General features: G+C 41.3%; 1 protein-coding gene across 12 annotated transcripts in view; it reads right to left on the bottom strand.

The window, feature by feature from the left end:
* Positions 1–7020: 7020 nt before the first annotated feature.
* Positions 7021–22313, bottom strand: part of LOC117463686 (adhesion G protein-coupled receptor L3-like) — a 236490-nt gene continuing 221197 nt past the window's right edge. Inside the window, exons 19-25 of one of the 12 annotated variants that reach the window (XM_071206493.1) lie at positions 17372–17398; positions 16321–16489; positions 15468–15593; positions 14088–14184; positions 10356–10475; positions 9196–9213; positions 7021–8125 (exon numbers count right to left, since the gene is read on the bottom strand). In XM_071206493.1, coding sequence (XP_071062594.1) covers positions 7200–8125; positions 9196–9213; positions 10356–10475; positions 14088–14184; positions 15468–15593; positions 16321–16489; positions 17372–17398 — 1483 coding nt within the window. In that variant the 3' untranslated portion in view covers positions 7021–7199. Of the gene's footprint in view, positions 8126–9161; positions 9214–10355; positions 10476–14087; positions 14185–15467; positions 15594–16320; positions 16490–17371; positions 17399–22313 lie in introns of all 12 variants that reach the window. The other 11 variants (XM_071206500.1, XM_071206494.1, XM_071206497.1 and 8 more) reach the window with 11 other exon arrangements.

Below are 22313 nucleotides of genomic sequence, written 5' to 3'. Positions count from 1 at the left end.
AAGAGTTGGATTTGAACACTTTGGGAGTCAAAATATACTATAGGGTTTACAAGTAGCCTACTTAACTTTTCTTCCCACGTCACGGAATATTACTGCCAAAAGTCACGTAAGTCACGTAGTAATATTCCACCGTGCTTTTTCTCACAAATGTACACATACACACATGCTCCACGGCAGCAGGGGGCGCTAATGAGTCAATTTGAACGGTGGGAGGTTGAGCAGAGCATGGAACAGCCACTGCCAGTCTGATGACAGCAGTGTTTCTAGCGATCCGATACCAGACTAACAATATGTTAAATATCTCTGCCTTAGGGAAATTAACCTATGCTTTAAAGGGAAAGTCCGATATCTTTAATAAAATATGGGGGCAATTCTTACAGTTTTAGAAAGGAACTATATTACTTTGGCGCTGCGCTGCGCCAACAGAGCCCCCCCTGAAATTCAAGGTGTTTAAAAAATCTTTTTTTATTATTAATATTTTTATTTATTTATACATAGCACCAAATTGCAACTAATCTATATCTACTGTCACTTTTTACATTGAACATGTGCTCTTAAATAAACTAAACGCTTTCATTTGAAATGTGTGAGTTTAGTGTTTTTGACCCTAAGAAACACTGATGCATTAATCAATAACAATAATCCACAGCTCCTCTCTCTGCTCCAGTGGATTTAAAAAATATATATCCCAATGCCAACCCCCTCTATATTTTATTCTGTAGATTGTGTACATTACTTTTCACTTTACTGCTTTTTGCACTCCTGGTTAGAAGCTAAACTGCATTTCGTTGTCTGTAATCTGTGCAATAACAATAAAGTTGAATCTAATCTTGAGCAGGAACAAATGTATTTACTTAGTACATATCTGACATTAACGATTAAACACATTTGTGCATTCTTCATAAATGCAAACTGGTCAAGACCACTGACGGAAGTAGTTTTGAAAAGTAATAAGTGATTCTGTCTTTTACATGTAGGATTCAACCCCCCTTGTATTGATTTGTTTTAAAATGAACAGACACTTGAGTCATTCCTTTTGTAGTGATATAATAATTGTGGGATTTCTATTGCATCCAATTAATCTGCAACGAAGAACGCCAACGCAATTTCTGCCTTTGCAAACCGAGTCCACTCCGAGCTGTCCGACTTCAGACGAGCTTTTTGAGACCTCCCCCGGCTGCAATCGGCTATTCTCGTCTACTTTCGAGTGACCAACTTTTTATTGTTTTTTTGCCCTCACAAAAGGGACTTATATACACAGATACAAATTATATAGACAATATAGACGATACAAAAAGAAAAACAAAAGACAAAGAAAGAAAGAAAAAATATAGGGAATCCCTTTCCCATGCCACCCCGTCCCTCCCCACCCATCTTGCCATTTCACAGAAAATCCTACCTGATGTTTGTTAGCAATCGTCTAAGTTCATCTACTCTATTGTATTATATATATTATAGCAAAACAATCTATCCACATAAAATACATTCATACCATTTTTTTACACATAACATTTCATCCGTTTAAACTGAATTGAGATTAACTCCTAATAATCTACAATTGCACCAAGGTGTGCGTATATGTACAATCATAATTTACATGAATGATATTACCAGATCAGCAGCTCTTTGAATAGCCTCTAATGTTTCCCCCTTAGCCTTATTAGCAGAAGCGATTGACAGCTCTGAGATTAGTAGGTCATGGAAGGATGATATCCATTGCTTAATAAATAAAGTATGTGGGGGTTTCCATCGTATTACAATTATTTTGTTGGCTACTGTTAGACCAGCGAAAAGCACCCCTTTCTGATGTTTCTGTAGGTCAAGAGAAGAATCATCATTCAACAATACAATATTTGGGAGACAGGGTATGTGAACTCCAATAATCTCCGATACAATGTCAATAACTTGTTTCCAGAACGTTCTTACTGCATTACATTCATAAACCATGTGTACATATGTGCCAATAGTCTTTTGGTTACAGAGAAGGCATATGGGGCTTGGAATCATCCATAATTGACAGCATGTTCTGGTTGACAGGAAATATCTGTGTATCATTTTATACTGTATCAATTGGTGATTGTGGTCATTCGATGTTAAGGAGATATTATTCCATATTCTCTTCCAATCAATAGTCGGCGTATCATTTTTTAGATCTGCGTTCCATACTGCAGAGATGCCAATATATCCGGTTTATTTATCTTGCAGCTTTATATGAAGTAGTGCCGCTCACACTGTTTGAACTTAATATAACCTTAACTAATTGATGTGTTGGCAGAGGTTGATTCCAAGGAACTCCATATGTGCGCATGGCAGTACGTAGTTGTAAATAGAAAAAGAAGGAAGAGCCAGGCACATTATACGTGTCTTTCAAGTCTTGGAAGGACATCAAGCCGTTGTCGTTGGTTATGTCGGAAAGATAATGTATTCCTCGAGTCTGCCATTGTGGGAATTGGATTGCTTTTTTCCCAATACGTAACAAGTTATGAAAAATTGGTATGTTCCTATGCCAATCTACAGACCAATTGCACAATTTCTCTACATGTTTCCACACTTTCACAGCTTGGCCAATAATTGGTCCAAATGTTTGCATACAGTCATATGGCGACATGGCAGAAAATAAGACATCACCAAGTTTAAGGGGATAGACTATACTTCTTTCAATTTTAATCCAAGCTACATTGGTGCTTTCATCAATCCAGTTTTTCAAGGCTCGAAGCGTGAAGGAATAATAATAGAGCTCGAGATTGGGAACATTAAGGCCTCCACTGTTTTTGTCATATTGTAGAACTTTGTATCTGATTCTTGGGTATTGGTTTTTCCAAATATATTTTGAAATCCTATTCTGAAGTTTGTCCCAAAAACCGTCTGGTGGAGATAAAGGTAACAAACTAGCTAAGAAATGTACTCTTGGTAGAACATTCATCTTTATGATTGAAATTCGTCCTGCTAAATAAATTGTTATATTAATCCACTTTTTTAGGTGATCTTTAATTGTTGTATAGATTATTTTGTAGTTCTTTGCTACTATTGTGTCTAATGAGGCATATATATCAATTCCCAGATACTTAAAGTGTTGGACGATCTGCAATTCTGTATTTAGGTTTAGTTCAACCATGGCACTATTGAGGGGTAAAATACATGATTTATTCAAATTGATCTTGTAACTAGATATTGAACTAAATTGGGTACAAATATTTAACAGTTTAGGAATCGTAGTTGGTACCAATGTTGTGGTCTGTGTCTTTTACAACTATCTGTTTTACTTCTTTGGATAGTCTTATTTTCCGTGCAAGCGGTTATAGAGAAATTGCAAACAGAAGCGTGGAGACAGGGCAGCCTTGCCGTGTGCCACGTAGAATTGGAAATCTAGGTGACCACTGATTGCCTGTCAGAACCATAGCACTTGGATTATTATATAGGATCAACATAATCATACATGTTGCCCCCAAAACCCATTCTTTGTACAAAGATGGCCATTCTAGCCTATCAAAAGCTTGTTCAGCATCAACTGATAATACGGCGCAAGGCGATGTTATGTCTGCTGCAAAATGAATAACATTAGTCTCCTGATATTATCTGATGAGAATCGGTTTTTCATAAAGCCTGTTTGGTCATAATGAACTAATGTTGGAAGGACTTTCTCCAATCGTCGAGCTATTACTTTGGCATAAAGTTTGATTTCTGAATTTATAAATGATATTGGTCTAAAACTTGTGCATAAACTTGTGCATGCATTTGGGTAAAAAAAAAAAGTGTTGTACTTGTAAAACCTATGCTGAATTTGTCTCTGAAACACGATTTATTCGAAAAATGTTATGTTTGTTTGATATACGTTTTTTATTTGCAAAACTAAATGCATTAGTTTGTAGAAGGTGTTTTGTATTTGCAAACCACACTGTGTTTGTTAGTGAATCATAAGGCATTTGTAAAACTTGTTTAGTTTGTTTGTGGAGTTATGGCAGGAAATTAGCTCCATAGTTTACCACCCTTTAATTTGACATGATATACTTTTAAACGAATGCCCTGCGCAGTGACATCAAAGATGGAAAATAAAGACCTAAAATATGTCATATTCAATGACAGATTGTAATCGTAATATGCTAAATAAAACCATCAGAGCTTTCTTATATTGTGTATGTATTCCCATCATGAGCATATTTTTAGCAAACAAATAAAAGGCTTGTCAAATACTTTTAACCTGGTACGTTATACTGTGAAATAGATGAAATGTTGTTCCAGTTGTTTAATCTCCACCATGACATAAAGTGAGACAGGTTTAAAAAAAAAAAAAAAAAGCACAAATACACTCTTTAAAGTGTTCTTCTCTAAGAGCATTGATGTTGACACTCACTTTGTGGTGAGGGAGGTCAGCAGAAAACCTCTCCAGTCTAAAGTCTGAGGGCCAGTCTGAAAAAAATAAAAATCTATACACACTTGTGCTGGTCAGAAAATATTTTCCATGAGTTAAATAAAAGACACCGCTTGACTTCAAAATAATACAGATTGCCGTCTGTTTACTCATACGTATGTATAAGCGTGTGAAGATCTGCAGCAGTGATTATTTAACGTGACATGTTGTGCACTGACAGCATGTTTCTGCTGCTTATGAGCTTGCACAACATCTCATAAATAAAGTGGAGAGGACCAGATGACCATCTTCAGCACATTTCATGGACTCACCCGGCTCTGCAAATGCCATTCAACGTAAAATGATACACACAACTCATATCTCTGAGTGCGGCTAGTGACGGAAAGATCTCTCACAATGACTCAGCCATCAATCACTGCAGAATAGAATGAAATAAACAAACACACAATATTTTAGTGGTATTATTCTCATTCTGGGCATTGATTTAAAGGTATAATATTAAACATGTTTGGATTAAATATCCTATATTGACTTGTCTGGCGTTATACGTGGTTGAGTTGTGTCCTTGCATTATACTAAGTGTTTTCGACATTTCAAAGATAAAGAAATATGTAAATTAAACCATGACAGGATCATTGAGATAAACTAAAGACTGCAACTCCCATGATGCAACACTACCTCACTTAAACCAAACTGTTATTAATCTGTGGCAGAAAATGAGATATTGTACATTAAAGTATATGCATTCTTTTAAATTGAAATCAGTTCTTTCAATATGTTTGGATGTATTTGTATTCCATTTTCATGACCTGCAGATCTCCGAAGCTAAAGACGTCATGTTTCTCTTAGGAGGAGGCTGACAAGTTAATATAATTATTTTATTATTATAATAATGAGCTAATGTTCATCAGGTGGTGAGGACCCTCATGCTGCTCTGCGTCTGCTGGAAGGCGAGTTGGCAATTATGGTACAACGCTAGCTAATATAATATGACGAGCACATAGGTTATTTGGGATTTGTCCTTCTGTTCCTCTCTTAAAATTAAAATAATTAAATAATTAATAAAATACAGGACAGGATGTATTTACATTGAAACACTTAATAATATATTTTAAGGACAAAGAGGACTATCTTATCATCTTAAATACAACGCTACAAATAGCACTTCCATATTGTAAGGAAGTGTAATTAAAATACAAAGTTGTTCAGATAGTTAGACAACACAAGAGTTCAAGGAGCCGAACATGAAAACACTACCTCAAAAACAGCATCAAAGTACAGTTCCTGGACATATTTAGAATAAAATACTGAATAGTATCTTTACAGGACACACTTACCTCTGTCTCTCTGTAGGATGGCGCTCCAGCTGACTCTCTTATCTCCTGATAACTTCACCAAACTCATGCAAAACAAAGATCATCTGCAAAGAATCCACCAGCGATGATATTGAAATATTTATTACAGCTTATGAAACCACTGCTTCTATTGTAAAGCAGAGCATACAGAGCACATCCACTGCGGCTGGGCCAAAACGTCATTTGGCACTAAAACTAACGAGGGAAATTAACTGAAAATCAGATAAAATAATTAATAAATGGTTCCACCCTTTAGACCCAGACACAACACCAGAACGTCTGTCGTAGCTAAGTAATAAATCTTTGTCGGTCATTTATTTGTTGGCAAACAAGTTACACTGTTACAACAAATATTAGTTAATTCACAGTGGAAACCATTACAAAACGGAATAAATAAGAAGCCAATAACAAACCAGATCTGTGCCGCTTAACGTAGGTCCATCTTCTTTTTATTTCGACAAATAAATAAATATATTTTCTCCACGAGGAAGAAGAACAAAAACACTTCCAGCTTGTCTCACTCCAAAAGTTCTTTCTTTAATAAGTAAACCATCCATATTTCTTTTTTGTACAAGTGCCTGGTGCTCATCATTTTGTTGTTTGAGTGTTTTTCTGCAGGACACTGTCTTTAACTCTGCCATCATCTGATATCTACAGTAAGAAAGGAAAAGAAAGAAACAGAAACAAGGATGAATATGTCACACGATGATGCCTGCACAATAAGTGTTTTGTTATGATGTTATTTTGCTTCCATTTAGTCGATTCTCGCAGAGGGATAAAAGAGGAAAACAAAAACAGACTGGTACCAGAAACCCAGAGAACAGAACCGCTCCTAATCACTACATTTACAGAGACAAAGGTTTGCTCGGAACAAAAAAAGCATACTATTGTGTGCAATGCTAGTTATCTGTACAATTACATAGAAATATCTCATAATTCTCTCATTAGTTTTTTTCTCCCTCCGTTTATTACAGTAAAATGAAAGAAAACAGCTATGCTTCAAAGCATACGATCAATAATTTCTTCGTAGTTATTGTTCCATTTTTTTTGTCTTTTTTTTCGTTGAAGGGACACTCCAGCAAACAAAATGTGCTGCAACTCACCAAAGAGGAAGAAAATCTTTCAAAAAGTCAATATGGATACAGAAGTATAATAAAATAGTCCTTTTTTTAAATTCCCGTTCAGACTGGATGTTCGGGGGGTGGGGGGGGTGGGGTTTCAGTCATGCTGTATCTCTAAACATCCCGTGTGAGTGAGTCTCTGCACACTGAGACACAACACGAGGGGGGGGGGGGGGGGGGCACAACATCAACAGATTCCCGCAAAGTTTAACCCCCGTGTTGAGCATTATTATCCTGTCCGTGGTCAGTCTTAGCAGGAGTTATCTGAAGGGGGGTCACAGAATAAAAGAAAGGCTACCACTGCCAACAACAGGTGGAGGAGGAGGGGGCTGCGTAAAGACGAGCGGGAGGGACCTATAGGCTGGTGACGAGGTGCGAGGCCTCCGGTTGGGCCTCCTCTGGAGTCAGATCCTCTTTGTTGGGGGGCACGATGAAGCCGTCGCTGCTACCCCTCCCCAGCTGGTAGTAGGAGCTCAGCTGGTGCAGGTGGTTCCTGGAGCCCAGGTTGGGCATGCTCTTGTAGTAAACGTCGTCCGAGCCGGCCTCCGGGCTCTTGGCGCCCCCCCCCTCGGCTGAGTCTGAGGACACGTGGGGCAGGCCGGGCAGCAGGGGCATGCTGGTGTACAGGGAGTCTCTCTGGGGGGTGTGGGTGGGGGGGGGGGGGGAGCCCTCCTCCTCCGTGTGCTCGTTGGTGAGTAACGGGAAGAAGCTCTCGCTGTTCTCCTGCGGGATCCTCCGCCGGGACGAGGAGGACGAGGAGGTGTTGGCGGAGGAGAAGGGGTGGTGGGGCAGCGGGGGGGGGGGTGGCGCCGACTGGTGGAGGTGGTTGTTAAGTTGGTCCAGAGATGGGGGGGGTCTCTGGGGCAGCAGCGGGGCGTTGGACTCCTCTCGGATCAGCTCCAAACCCAGGCCCTCGTCGTGGTGCGGCCCGAAGGTGGAGTGGTCATCCAGGCTCAGCCCCATCCCCATCATCCCCCCCACCCCCAGACCCATGCCGTAGCCCCCGTCCTTGCCCCCGTTGCTCACGTTGTTGACCAGTTTGTTCATGAGGTTGCGGTTGTGCTCGGCGTTGTTGAGGTAGGAGGGGATGTAGTTGGACGTGAGCTCTTTGAGGATCTTCTGCTCCAGGGTGGTCTCCTTGTGGTTGTACCCCCGCTCCAGGATCTGTACGCAATCGCTCATGTACTCGGCGCTGGCGATGCTGTAGCTGTTGCCGTGGTTACCATTCAGTGGTAGAGTATCCATGACACTTGAATCCCGGGCATTGTTCAGGATTCCCTCTGAAACGACAAACACCCATCAGCGCTTTTATTCTGAAAAACCTCATCACAAACACACATTGTGTACATTTAAAGATGTTTTCTGCAAATATAAACACTTACCTTGTTGCAAACATAACATTCTCTGCTTCACTTTTTTTTCATTTAACAGTAGCAGAGATGAAAACACCGACACACAACACCACGAAGCACAACAACACACTGAGCCATGCATTAACACTCAACAGCAGTTTGAACCCATATTGTCCCGACTCCCATATGAGCATTGCAAACATTGCAAAACTGGGAATACAAATAATGTATTCATCTCTGCTAACTATCCGTCTTTCTCTCGACATGAAAACATTTGAGAAGGAGGACTTCTCTCTGTTGCTTGAACATGAATCATATTTGATCAGTTCGGCGGAGGCTGTGCAATCGGCATCAAAGCAACACTTTGACGATGATTCATCGGACAAGGCCGCGCAGCTCGTTAAAAAAAGTCAAGTCCAAAGTTTGACCTGCTGAAAATGTGATAAGACTCATTCGACCTTCAGAAAGTGTATCAAAGTGAAATACAAATAATATAAGTGCTATAAGATTCAGAGAAAGAATACAAATCAATTGATATCGATGTGCCTTGGGACATGTTGCCTCCGATTGGATTATTAATGGTGGCCCAGAGCAAATAAGCTAAAACATTTCCATTAGGCGAAACGTGCTTTAGAAAACATGCGCTGTTTACTAAATGCACTGCAAAAAACGTCATGTTGGTGCAGAGGTTTCTTCATTCGCATGTGTTTTGGCACATTAGTGTTTCGACATGTGCATCGTCTTTGAAGCTGCATCGTGTTTCTCTAATGGAAGTGGTGTTCAGCCACAGTTGCGTTCATGTCCAGAGTGTGCCACAGCCGCAAAGAAGTCATGCAGTGATTTGAAGTGATTTCTACAGGTCTATTTTAACATACAAATATTGCTTTTACTTCCAAAGGGAATGACATGTTGTGTTTTCATTGTCAGCATGGAGTGAAAATATAGTAAAGCCAAAGTGAATTACATTTGATAAGCAATGTTTAGTTTGACTCCCATACTTGTCTCTCTGTAGGGCTCTTTAAGGGACAGCATGAGGAAGGAGAGAAGAAAAGAAAAAACACGATAAGCAAAACAGTGACAAGAGAGAAACATGTGCACATACAGTACACTGATGACGCATTGGTTAATGCACCATGCAAACATTTCTATTAACACACGTAGAAGAAGTTTCTGCAGGATCCTCAGGGTAAAACACGGCGAGCATCAAACGCAGCAGTAAGTCTTTTCATGCATTTGCATTTTCCTCCTTTCGGATATGTCTTTCACATGTATTGCAATGTAAGTGAATTATAGCCCGCTGTCAGGAGCTCCCATGCAGGACTTGTATTGCATACATAAATTATCCCCTGATCAAAGCTCTAAGCGAGTTTTATCTCCGCTTTGACACGAGTTTCTCAGTTTTACACACTCACAAAGTTACAGCGAGACTGCAGAGAGCGCACAGAGGAAGCATTTGATCACGATAGTGAACTAGTTTCCTTTGTGCTGATGTGGATATGTGTAGAAAGTGTTAAAATCCTCAATGAATAGTTCAATCTCGTGGAGTTAAAATGACCACAGTTGAATTAGCAATCAAAGTATCGATTACGCAAAAAACTACTATTATAGCCTATGGCTTAAAATGAGGAATAATAGCAGACTTTTCTAGTTGTTGCAATATCATTTAAAGTTTAAACATCAGATCCGACTACATTCATCACAGACAACAGTGTTTGACAATTCCAAAGGAAACAGAGACAGAGGACAGGGAGACAAGCTGACAACATTAGAGCACAATTAAAATAAATGAGAGGGGATGTATCCGGCTCCCTGCAGGAGAACATTCTTCATGATCTTATTTTTACTTTATCACAATGTCAGTGTGACTGTTGTAACTGAATATTTAGCCAGAAGCCAGGACACATCCCCTGAAGAAAAGCCCAGAGCAGAACAAACCTGCGGATCTTTGACACAACACACAACATCTAGAGCAGTGTTTTTCTTTATATCAAAGCCCTGTCAAAACCCTCAAAGGGTGGACGCTGGCATTTCAGCTCAGTGAAGTCCATTACTTTTAACTCTGCAATCATAAAGTTTCCCTCATAGGTTCTGCAGGACCAGACATGAAAAAAACCACTGCCCCAGCACAATGTTAGAGAATGAAAAGAAGCTAGCACACCTTGTGTGTTGTACATGCCCAGAGGGTTGTTATAGACTGCCGATTCCCCAAGCAATGTGTTATAGGGATTGTTAGTGCCATGAGGACGGAGGAGTGCATTAGGTATAAGATGGTTAGCCCCTGCAGCAGCCAGAGACAGAGAGAGGTGCAGAGGGACAGAGAACATACATATCAGCTGAGCAATGAACCGCCATTAACATCCAAATGATCACATGATCATTAATGCTACATGAGAGAGGCTAATAGGAAACAGTGGTAATCATATCGTTAATGCCTGCCATTAGTTAGAAGCCTGTTCTCCTGCTCACATAAAAGGCAGGGCATTCGAACATAAATTACATAAAAGCATGGACATGGCCAACAGGACACATGTAGTTTTATATTTCTACTCTCAAACGGGACACACACAATCAGCACCAGGACACTGTTGGCTCTTTGACACTAAAGTAATACATGATGCAATGTCACAATGTCACTGAAGCTTAATCGATACATCACATATTACATTTGAGATCATCTTACATATACAGTTGATGTCCAAGTGCAAATATATTGTTTGAAATATAAAGGTATGTCTGTACGCTGCTACAACATTAGCTTGATATGCTATAGCAAGCTATAGTTGTCTGTTTAACATGCTAACATACCCTGTCGCCCCTCAAAATGAACTTTTAACTGGAATCAATAACCCACTGTTAAAATAATAGTGTTTCTAAATCTTCCTTCAATATCGCTGTAAGCTGCATGTGAGCCCAGAAAGCTTGATAGTGCACAACTTGCTCTGTTAGTTTCGATCTCATGAACATAAGTGGGACATATTTATTTTCCTCCACAGAGCAGAGTTCATGTTAAGATTGTGTTTTCGCAGAAATAACCCCCGTAAGAAGTGCTGCTGCTGCTGCCTGGCCTCATTCTCTATGAATGCCAAGCCTGCGCTCGATGACTCATCAGTTTCCTGCGCACAGAAACAGCCTTCCCAGCCGGAGCCTGGGATGAGCTGCAGATTTAATCTGCAACACGAACGCCGCACATTCCCTGCTGTTTGTTTTCCTCTGCTCTTGACAAAAATAATTTATTTTCAAGGGTTTGAATACATTAAGCTGAATATCAAGTATGCTGAAAATAGTTGCGGCTTCGCATTAGTTTCCTGTTTACAAGATCTACTTTCCCTCCTGTCAACATGTTGTGATGCCTTTATTATTAAAGCTGCACATGCAAGAAGTTGCACGCATGTGCTTCCTTAGCAGAGCGGGAAAACATCTATTATCAATGAAATCTTCTTTTATTTCACACTGCTGAATTTGTTTAACCAATAGTTATATTTTGAACCTCCGTTTTCTCTTTCTTTAGGTTTCTTTTGGCAAACTCCCTGTTCATTCCGGCTCATCTTTCAGGATTAAATGAATGTTATGTTTAACTTTAGTATAAGTCAGGCGTAGTATTATTTGCCTGTGAATCAAAATGTTTTTCTGATTTTAAAAACACTCATTTGTTGTCGCTTCTTGTCCTAATTACAGTCTGTTTCGCACACAGCGGCTCCTCTTAAATTCCGCCAGTGACAGATCTAACACTTATGGCGCATTTCCACTGCAGCGGGTAGCCCCGTTTAAGCGTCCTTAATCGGCCTCAAGCGGCCAGGTGAGTTTTTGGTGGCCTTTCCATATAGCGTAGCACCGGCTAGCGGGTACTTTTTCCATAGGCGGATTTTGCGGGGGGGCATATATATTACAGCATTACTACGTCGAAAACTGTTCCAATACAAATATTTCGTATATCAATATTTTAATAAGGTAGGACACTGGTTAATAATATTGTAGAGTGTTCAAGTAACCAAGGGATATAGTAGTTATCAAATAAGTATAAGGTGTGCACAGTTATGATACGTTTTACAGTTATGTATGCATGTTGTTGGGGGGAGAGACCGCCCCTTCCATATGAGTGTGTGTGTACGGCGAGCATGAGGCGTGCATGACGGGAAAAGTTGTGTTCGTATGTGGAAAAGTCTCAGTGCGGTGAGCGCTGGCTTTATTGCTACTGTATCCGTAGCACCCCACGCGATAGTTGGGACTGTGTACTGACGTCAGTAAAAAAGGTTTGCCCCCCCAAGCGCAAATGTCAAACTCCGCCTATGCTTTTTCCCTCTTTTTCCGGCCCCATCAAATCGTGGTTCTATCAGGCCAGGGCTGAACCTTTATATATACAGTCTATGGGCTGAACTAGTGACGTCAACACTCTCGACTGCTGATTGGTCAGAGAGAATCGTCACAAGATCGCGCGCGAGATCATCCCTAGTGGCGCATATATATCTAGAAGCAAGCTTGCAGCATTTTTATTTACAGCATTTTTGTAAACAGAGGAGCTACAAAAATGGCAACGTCAAAGAAAAGCACACCGTGGTCGACCGAGGAGGTGACGACGTTCCTACATCTCATTGGGGACGATGAAATCCAGCGGGAGCTCGACGGAACAACTCGAAATGTGCCCCGCCTACACTGCGTTACTACCCCAGGTCCTAAACTGTAATGGCAATGCGCCACGGCCTCGGACGGCCAGCGAGGCAGCCCGAGGCCTGAGCGAGGACGCTTAGGGACGCTTAAACGGGGCTACCCCGCTGCCATTATTGTTCTGATAAATTGGACCATTTGCAAAAAAAGCAATGAGTGTTTGCAGCGATAATCCCAATGCTGGGAGGAATTGAACATGTAACGCCATCAGGATGATTAGATGAGTCCGCTCTCGAGAGAAACGCGAACAATCGGAGGACAAATCAGCAGAACACATTCCCTCTTGAACGGGAGCAGCCATGGATACGTGCTACTTTATCTGCATCTTATGATATTTAACCATTTCTAGCGCCACCTCAATTTATTGAAGCTTTTTTGCACTTTTTTCTCCAGTCTTCCCACCTCAGTGCAGCCTCTGTAGCTGGATGGAGGCTGTGCCTGGAGATGGTGCTAAGCTGAGTGCCTAATTATTGAGATCCTGACACTTCCTCCCCGTGTCGGGCATTAATCCATCATTGTAACTGTGCATTAGTCTCGACGCAGGCCAGAGCCCGGAGCGAGTTGAGTGTGGAAGAGGAGCAGCGAGAGGAGTGCTGGGATGGATGGCAGCCAGGGCGCGGTTTGCCTCTCCGTGTCAGATGAAGTCTGCAATCTATTTTTCTGTAAAAACCTGAGAGACTCCCCGGATAACTCTATTCACTGCACTCTATCAAATGCATTACGGGAAAAATACTTTTATTATCGTGCTTCTGAGAGGGGTTTCCACTGAATTCCTTTTCAGGTTGTTATACTGCACCTGCTCTGAGAGAAAGCCTCGTTTCAATTCCAAGAAAACATATTACGAGGTATTAAAATGCCCCTAAGCTAGAATACTCAAACAATGCGATTACATTTACTTCATTGTCTAGATGTAATGAAACCCTTCCTGCAGTGTCCTTTAAATTACTCTATGGCAGAAAGGATTTGCTTCAAAATAAAAACGGTTTTCTGCAGCAGCATGACAGCACTTTCAATCTCTGCCTCATATTCACAATCTAGTTCTCTTTCAAAAACTGTCAACAAACGCAACCAGACAAAAGAAAGGAGATTTGATCTAAAGCTGTCGTTTCTTATTGAAGAGGACGTGACTGCAATTTTAGGAAAATGGTGACGCTTTTGTGTAAAACGGCATTGTGCATTAGTCATGAAGTCTAAGAATTGAGGAGTTATTTGTGTGGATATTTTATACCTCTGTTGAGAGAAGCAGAGCTGTTGATGTCTCCGGTCATGAAGGAGGACTCAGACTGTTTTCTGACTGTGTCGTTCCACATCCGACGGATCCGGCTCTGCAGACACAAACAACAACACGTCAAAACACGGCACAAAGATGCACCCTGAACACGGTCAGTGAAAAGTCAAAGTGTGACTGTGGAGGAGAACTTTATTTAAATCAAAATCAACCAAATAAACAACATAGTTATATCTTTTTGGAACGCTATCGCTATCATATCACATCGAATTGTGAGTTATTGATTTTCGTTTGAGTATGAGAAAGTTATTTTTGAACATACAACGTATTGGTATGTCCAGGTTTGGTAAAGAGCAGCTGGCGCACCCACTCCAGGTTTAAAAATACTGATGAGTGACGACCTTTGAGATGTTCCGTTCTCTCCTCCGACAGGGATCAGCTTAATGAAGTCACTGCAGCCATCATTAACTACATTTAGAGCAACTGCCATGACACCTCTTCCAGGAATCCTTCATTTGAGAGCGACATTCAGACTTTTTCTTTTAATCATGATAACTTCATGGTGTCATAAATGATGAGGTGTTATGATCTTCTCGTGTATTTTAGGACAGGAACATGGAGCGACAACACAAGTACTTTGTGTTGTGCTGTTATTACCATGACACACTTCTTTATGGTTTTGGAATAAGAACTCATACCGCCAGCAGCTCCAATGTGCTCTGCTGATCACACATTCATTCAGAGTAAGCAATAAACAAGCTCGTCTTTCTCTCTGAGTGTTTCCATTCCTGTCTGAGCGTGGGGTTGGAGCCATCTTGTCAGAGTCTAATTAAACACTCTGATCTGTGTGCAGCAAGCATCTTGTATTGTGGGCTGCTGCTGCTGCTGCATGCTGCCCACTGAGGTCTGTGTATACGTGAACACTGGAAGGAAAACAGAATATGTAGAACATGGATACGATGTGCAACAACAACGATCCATGGTAATCATGCTTCATGTCGATGTGGGAGGAATACATTTGCTTTGTGAGGAGACAGACTTACAGATTTTGGAGGAGGAATTCAAATCTGCGTGGAGACAATGTTTCAGTCAGCGTTATGCTGCAGCAGAGCAGACTCACTTCATGTATGTTCAGCTCATCATGCACTAATAATATTTCCCGGCTTTCGAACGAGGACACGTGTAGCACGTCCTTGCAATCCATCATACATAAAGTCACCTTTCAAATCTGCTCTCATTAGTTCTGTGTGGAGGAGCACATCTGTGTCATGTCACACATTATAGAGCGCAAAGACAAAATTACTGGTAGTCCAAAACCAACGAGAGCTCATTTGTCCCGCTGAGGAAGATACTGTGAAGACATCTTAAAAGTGGAGGCACCTGTGAGCCTGTAGAGTACCGTCCCGGGACCCGAGAAGCCGTTCCCTTCACGGAGCCAATGGAGCTGTCCACACTTTTCCCGCTGCAGCAGTGAGTGCGCAGACATTTCCCATACTCCTTACGCACCTGAAGGAGGCAAAGCCGGGTAACATTAGACCACAGGTGGTGCGGACGGAGAGGCAACAGAAAATATATGCAAAAATAAAGAAAAAGAAAGGACTGTGGCTTTCAATCAGAAATCTAAATGTAGACATAATGTATCACAAAGGTCAAGTATTGACACAGTTAGACCTTTTCCAATTCACTCTAATGTTTCAATCAAGTTGCAGGATTCTCTGAAAAAGTCCCTCTATTTGATATAGTTAATGGATATTTCTCGAGACGAAGAACATTTCTTTATTCTTTTAGCCTCAACCTCAGATTATGTGAGGACAGAGAGATGATCTTTGTGCCCGACGTTAAAGGGACCATTTTCTCAGGGTGATATTATCATTGTACACATGCTTTAATGTAATGCCCAGAGCCCAGTCTGCTCTGATTGGTTAGCTGGCCGGCTCTCTTGTGTTTGGGCAACCGCTAAGCGATGTCCCACCCCTTATGTGTTGAAGCACCTGCGAATAGAAGCGCGAGTGTTCGGTAGTGATGTCATTATGTTCCGTAAGTCAACAAAGGAGTGCAATGGTGGGAAAAAACAAACAAATAAATGACCCCAGAAGTTTGCAACCCCAAACATTGTAAGTAAGGGTAGTTTCACAGGGAGAAATATGCACTTTATGTCATTTGGATGACATTTTTACCAAAATAGTATGTTTTCTGAAACAAATGATACATGCAGAAATGTCTGAAGCCTCACCTTCTTCTGCAGCACGCAGTGGAAGATGAAGATGAACATGCCCTGCAGGGAGTTGAAGATGGTGAACAGGTAGGCCATGACCACCGTGCTCTCGTTGACGTACATCAGGCCGAACGCCCAGGTGAGGCCCAGCAGGCAGAGCAGGGCGATGGCTCCGATCACCCAGGACCTGCAACACACACCAACACACACCTCAGTACACATCCACAGAGTGTGACATGCTTTAAACCTGGCTTACAAGAAGCAGAGCACAGTGTACTACATTGTGTGAGAATACATGAAGGTTAAAACACAACTTATGTTCAGGGAGTCATTTGATCCAAAGTTAGCAAGGTTTTTTTGACAGGGAGGCAAACAGATGAGGAGGGATCATAAAGTGATGACAATGAATTCAATCGTTTTTTTCTGATTCTGTCCACGTCTCCGCTACCTTTTCATTTAATGGCTCTCTTCCAAGTCATGCCGTTGAGTATTTAAAAAGCCAGAGATGGTCATAAAACGGCAGATTCATATATGCGATAATGGAGGCCTGTCAGAACGGGAGGCTAACAAAGATGGCATTTTCATTCCAAGACTATTTACATGAGTACATTCCATGTTGGGTTCTATTACCTGAGTGTCTTGTAAACTGAGATGAATGGGAACAAAGTCAATAGGAATAAAAGTTTCCATCTTCATGTAGAGAAGTGGCACCTGGTCTTCTTCTGTGGTGTTTTGGTGCCTTGAATTAAGCTTAATATCATGTGCGACAACATGCTTGTATGAAAGATTTCCTTTTACAGCCGTTATGTTTTCAATCTGCAGCGCCATATCTACACTTCAATAAATATTTCAGCAGACTGCACTGAAGAGCCATTTAAAACTAATCCTGCATGTCACCTCTGAGGAAATGTATATGTAAGAAAGGGGAACCGTGTGCACACTAATGCGGGCTTCAACACGCAATAAATCACGTTAATGACTCACATAGGCACCTGCATGGATTTGTTAACATGGAGGAGTGATTGAAATATGGCATTATGGGAAATGAGGCCTTCAAATTTTGTCTTACTTGATCTCAGGTTCATAATCCTGATAGCTGAGCGATGTGGCGACATAACAAAAAGAAAACAGAAATAAATCAAATCACATGACAAGGAAATGGAGATACAAATATTGTTCAGATATTAAAGAGGGAAAGAAACACACAAAGAGGATTAAAGCTGCATCCACACGTCAGACAGGTTGCCGGTGATTTTCAGGTGATAACCGTAATTGTCCTGCTTCTGTGAAGAACGCAGCTCGCCTCATAAATGCTGGCAGACCTTCGCATTTAAGACCGTTATAAATGGGCCAGGTGTGCGGCAAAATAAATGATTTATGAATTCACCAGGGCAACCATTAAACATAATTTTCCCAGGGCTGTCTTAATGACCTGGAGGGAGAGGTACTTTATCAAGCGGCTGTCCGCAGAACGGACACAGAAACACAAGCAGTGTGCACAAAGAGAGCCAAATACCGTCCTCTCATCGGCAAACGTTTGGCTGCAGGAGTGTTTTATGATGGAGACCCGGGAGGTCACGAGGAATGCATCGCAGAGGACAGGATATGAAGAGGCTACAATTCATATCTCCTCCTGGAGTTATCAGATAAAACATGGGGATGAGTTTGAGAGCTGCACAGAAGGAGCCTTGAGGCAAAAAAAGCAGAACAGCTCACTTACAAAAGAAGACGGTGCTTTTTCGTTTTGCAGCTTTTCCACGCTTTAAATCTAACAAAACAGGACTTTTAAACTCTTGTTCTGCCATCATTAGGCTTGAACATGTTTGTTAAGTGCAGTTTATGGCAAAGTGAATCAAATTAGTTTGGGGTATTTATAATTCAATGTGCATTTCAGTCACATTTTGAATAAAGCATTCACGAAATCGGCTCAGGGAAACATTTGAATGCTAGTGCAATATAAATCTTCTATCCCTCTGTGCAGTAGATACAATTGACTGTGTTGCTTAGAGAAAAACGGAAAGGAATCTACAATTATGTTGTAAAATTGTATAATGTGTTGTTAATGTATTTATTCCTAAAAAGTATTTGAATTTGTTTTGTAAAGCACTTTGAATTGTCGCGTACAGAAAAGTGCTATATAAATAAACTTGCCTTGCCTATAATTATAGGCAGAGAGCTATCAGACTGTGGCATCGAATTACCAGCATTTCCCCTCAAAATGACTTCCTTTAGCGTTCACTGCAATGTCACAGATCATTTATGTATGAGATTGGAATTGGTCATTTAAACCTGCTTGAAATGTGCATAAAGGAAATGCTGTGATCACCCCGACGGGAGGTTCATTATTGAACCAAAGGTATGCTAAAAATGTGAATTGGCTCAAAGACATCAAGATGTTTCAGATGTTGGCATCGGTGTTTTGTGTCTTTGAAATCATCTCGTTAGCATTTGAAGACTTTTATCTGCACAGAGAGGAAGCTATGCAAAGTCCCCCATTTGAGGACATTATGCTCTGAATATGATGCATTTAGAAGTGAGTTTTTTAAAGCTACAGTAGTGCAGGAGTCATATTTTAATCCATGAATCACAGGGCAGCTGCATTACAAGGAGAGGAGGGAAACACACATCAAACACAATATCAAATCTACTCTACATCCTGTGAAATCTTACCAGTGCCACTCTACAATAACACATCCATCATAATAACGGTAGCTAAAATGAAAAGGAAAAAAAAAAAAATGCATGGATAGAAAACAGAAAGATGTTAAGAGATAAACACAGCCAAATCAAAAGAAGAAGGGAGGGAGAAACAGATACAAAACATTCATATTAACAGAAAGCAGCATGATGAAATCTCAGGAGAAACCGTGCCATCAAACCATAAGGAGGAATAAGACAAAAGAGGACCCACCTCATTAACATGACTGCATTAACCCGTACTATCATCACACCTTGATAACTCAGTAAGCACACTACTGGCTTTGAAGACTTATTACTTCCTGTTTGTGTTTATCACTTCCTGTTTTTAAGCTTTGTGCAGGTGCGTGTTGAGAACGGTTTCAAGTGTGTCAGGCGAATGAGAGGCTGACAGAAGCAGCACACCATTTATTTTTTTCCAACGGTCATCTGAAACGCTGCAGATTGCTTCGAGGTCGGTAAGATTCGGAGGTCAGAAGGTCAGCTGTGTGGTGCATTATGGGAGGCCGCTGTAATAAATCAAACCACGCTGCGAACTCCAGCAGTCAATCTTTTTCCGCAGAACAAAGTATGCAATGTATCTTGTGAGTAAGACACAGAAATGGAGCAGGACAATGTTAGGTAGAGGGGTTTTGGATCAAAGTGCTCCGCTAAGCTATAGTGGGGCAAAAAAGTATTTAGTCAGCCACCAATTGTGCAAGTTCTCCCACTTAAAAAGATGAGAGAGGCCTGTAATTTTCATCCTAGGTACACTTCAACTATGAGAGACAAAATGAGAAAAAAAAAATCCAGAAAATCACATTGTAGGATTTTTAATGAATTAATTGGTAAATTCCTCGGTAAAATAAGTATTTGGTCACCTACAAACAAACAAGATTTCTGGCTCTCACAGACCTGTAACTTCTTCTTTAAGAGCCTCCTCTGTCCTCCACTTGTTAACTGTATTAATGGCACCTGTTTGAACTCGTTATCAGTATAAAAGACACCTGTCCACAACAAGACAAAATGAGAAGAAAAAAAAAAACAAATCCAGAAAATCACATTGTCTGATTTTTAAAGAATTTATTTGCAAATTATGGTGGAAAATAAGTATTTGGTCAAAAACAAAAGTTCATCTCAATACTTTGTTATATACCCTTTGTTGGCAATGACAGAGGTCAAACGTTTTGTGTAAGTCTTCACAAGGTTTTCACACACTGTTGCTGGTATTTTGGCCCATTCCTCCATGCAGATCTCCTCTAGAGCAGTGATGTTTTGGGGCTGTCGCTAGGCAACACGGACTTTCAACTCCCTCCAAAGATTTTCTATGGGGTTGAGATCTGGAGACTGGCTAGGCCACTCCAGGACCTTGAAATGCTTCTTACGAAGCCACTCCTTCGTTGCCCGGGCGGTGTGTTTGGGATCATTGACATGCTGAAAGACCCAGCCACGTTTCATCTTCAATGCCCTTGCTGATGGAAGGAGGTTGTCACTCAAAATCTCACGATACATGGCCCCATTCATTCTTTCCTTTACACAGATCAGTCGTCCTGGTCCCTTTGCAGAAACACAGCCCCAAAGCATGATGTTTCACCCCCATGTTTCACAGTAGGTGTTCTTTGGATGCAACTCAGCATTCTTTCTCCTCCAAACACGTCAAGTTGAGTTTTTACCAAAAAGTTCTATTTTGGTTTCATCTGACCATATGGCATTCTCCCAATCCTCTTCTGGATCATCTAAATGCTCTCTAGCAAACTTCAGACGGGCCTGGACATGTACTGGCTTAAGCAGGGGGACACGTCTGGCACTGCAGGACTTGAGTCCCTGGCGGCGTAGTGTGTTACTGATGGTAGCCTTTGTTACTTTGGTCCCAGCTCTCTGCAGGTCATTGACTCGGTCCCCCCGTGTGGTTCTGGGATCTTTGCTCACCGGTCTTGTGATCATTTTGACCCCACGGGGTGAGATCTTGCGTGGAGCCCCAGATCGAGGGAGATTATCAGTATGTCTTCCATTTTCTAATAATTGCTCCCATGGTTGATTTCTTCACACCAAGCTGCTTACCTATTGCAGATGCAGTCTTCCCAGCCTGGTGCAGGTCTACCATTTTGTTTCTGGTGTCCTTTGACAGCTCTTTGGTCTTGGCCATAGTGGAGTTTGGAGTGTGACTGTTTGAGGTTGTGGACAGGTGTGTTTTATACTGACAACGAGTTCAAACAGGTGCCATTAATACAGTTAACAAGTGGAGGACAGAGGAGGCTCTTAAAGAAGAAGTTACAGGTCTGTGAGAGCCAGACATCTTGTTTGTTTGTAGGTGACCAAATACTTATTTTACCGAGGAATTTACCAATTAATTCATTAAAAATCCTACAATGTGACTTCCTGGATTCTTTCCCCCCATTCTGTCTCTCATAGTTGAAGTGTACCTAGGATGAACATTACAGGCCTCTCTCATCTTCATGGGAGAACTTGCACAATTGGTGGCTGACTAAATACTTTTTTGCCCTAAAATATAGCAACTTAAGTGACAAATCTAATAAACGCTGAACATCTTTACATGTCATGTTAAAGGGACGGTGATGTCAGTTTAATCAGAAGCAGCACTTAAAGAACACACACATCTTGTGGTGTGTTCACATAGAAACCCAGCCTGACTGCAGCAGCAACACCATGTTAGCTGGAGTTTATGTGTCTCCCCGTGCAGAGAGGAGGGGGCAGACGGGGCAGACACACGCCCAGCGATGCGATGCCACAGAGAACAACCCGAGCCATAAAGCACACTAATGTGTCCACACCGGCTTCAAAAAGCCAGGCAGACAGCAAAAACAGAGACCCTTATCCATCATAGCACCGCGCGGAAAAACAACTTTACACCATCTGTGGAGGAGCCCCCACCCCTGACACCAGGTAGCTGCAGCTGACGTCAAACACAGTGACCCCAAAGACCGTCATCCTCCAGAGGACAGACACATCTCACACACTTCTGCGGGAAACTTTGAGAAGACGAGACTCTTCTACTGCGTGATCTGTGGAGTGTAATGCACACATCACGGGTGCTTTTAAGATCCACAGTGCAATCACAATGCAATGCTTTGGCACTAAAAGCTGCACAAATCAATATCTTTGCAGTACATATGGATAACATGAATGATCCTTTGAGCTGTAGGGCCTTTAATCAACTGATTCTCATGTGGTTTATTTGTATGTAAAGACCTTTAGTGTGCACATATGTTGTTTCATGGATTAAACAACTAAAGCTAATTGGCTTTTGCATCATAATTAAACGATTGAACTCCTTCAAATCAAGCAGCATTGTACACATAACCCTAAAACAAGCA

Source organism: Pseudochaenichthys georgianus, chromosome 18 (assembly GCF_902827115.2).
Source record: "Pseudochaenichthys georgianus chromosome 18, fPseGeo1.2, whole genome shotgun sequence".
NCBI classification, from domain to species: Eukaryota; Metazoa; Chordata; class Actinopteri; order Perciformes; family Channichthyidae; genus Pseudochaenichthys; species Pseudochaenichthys georgianus.
The sequence above is the reverse complement of the archived record's forward strand: the minus strand, read 5'-3'. Positions and strand labels throughout refer to the sequence as shown.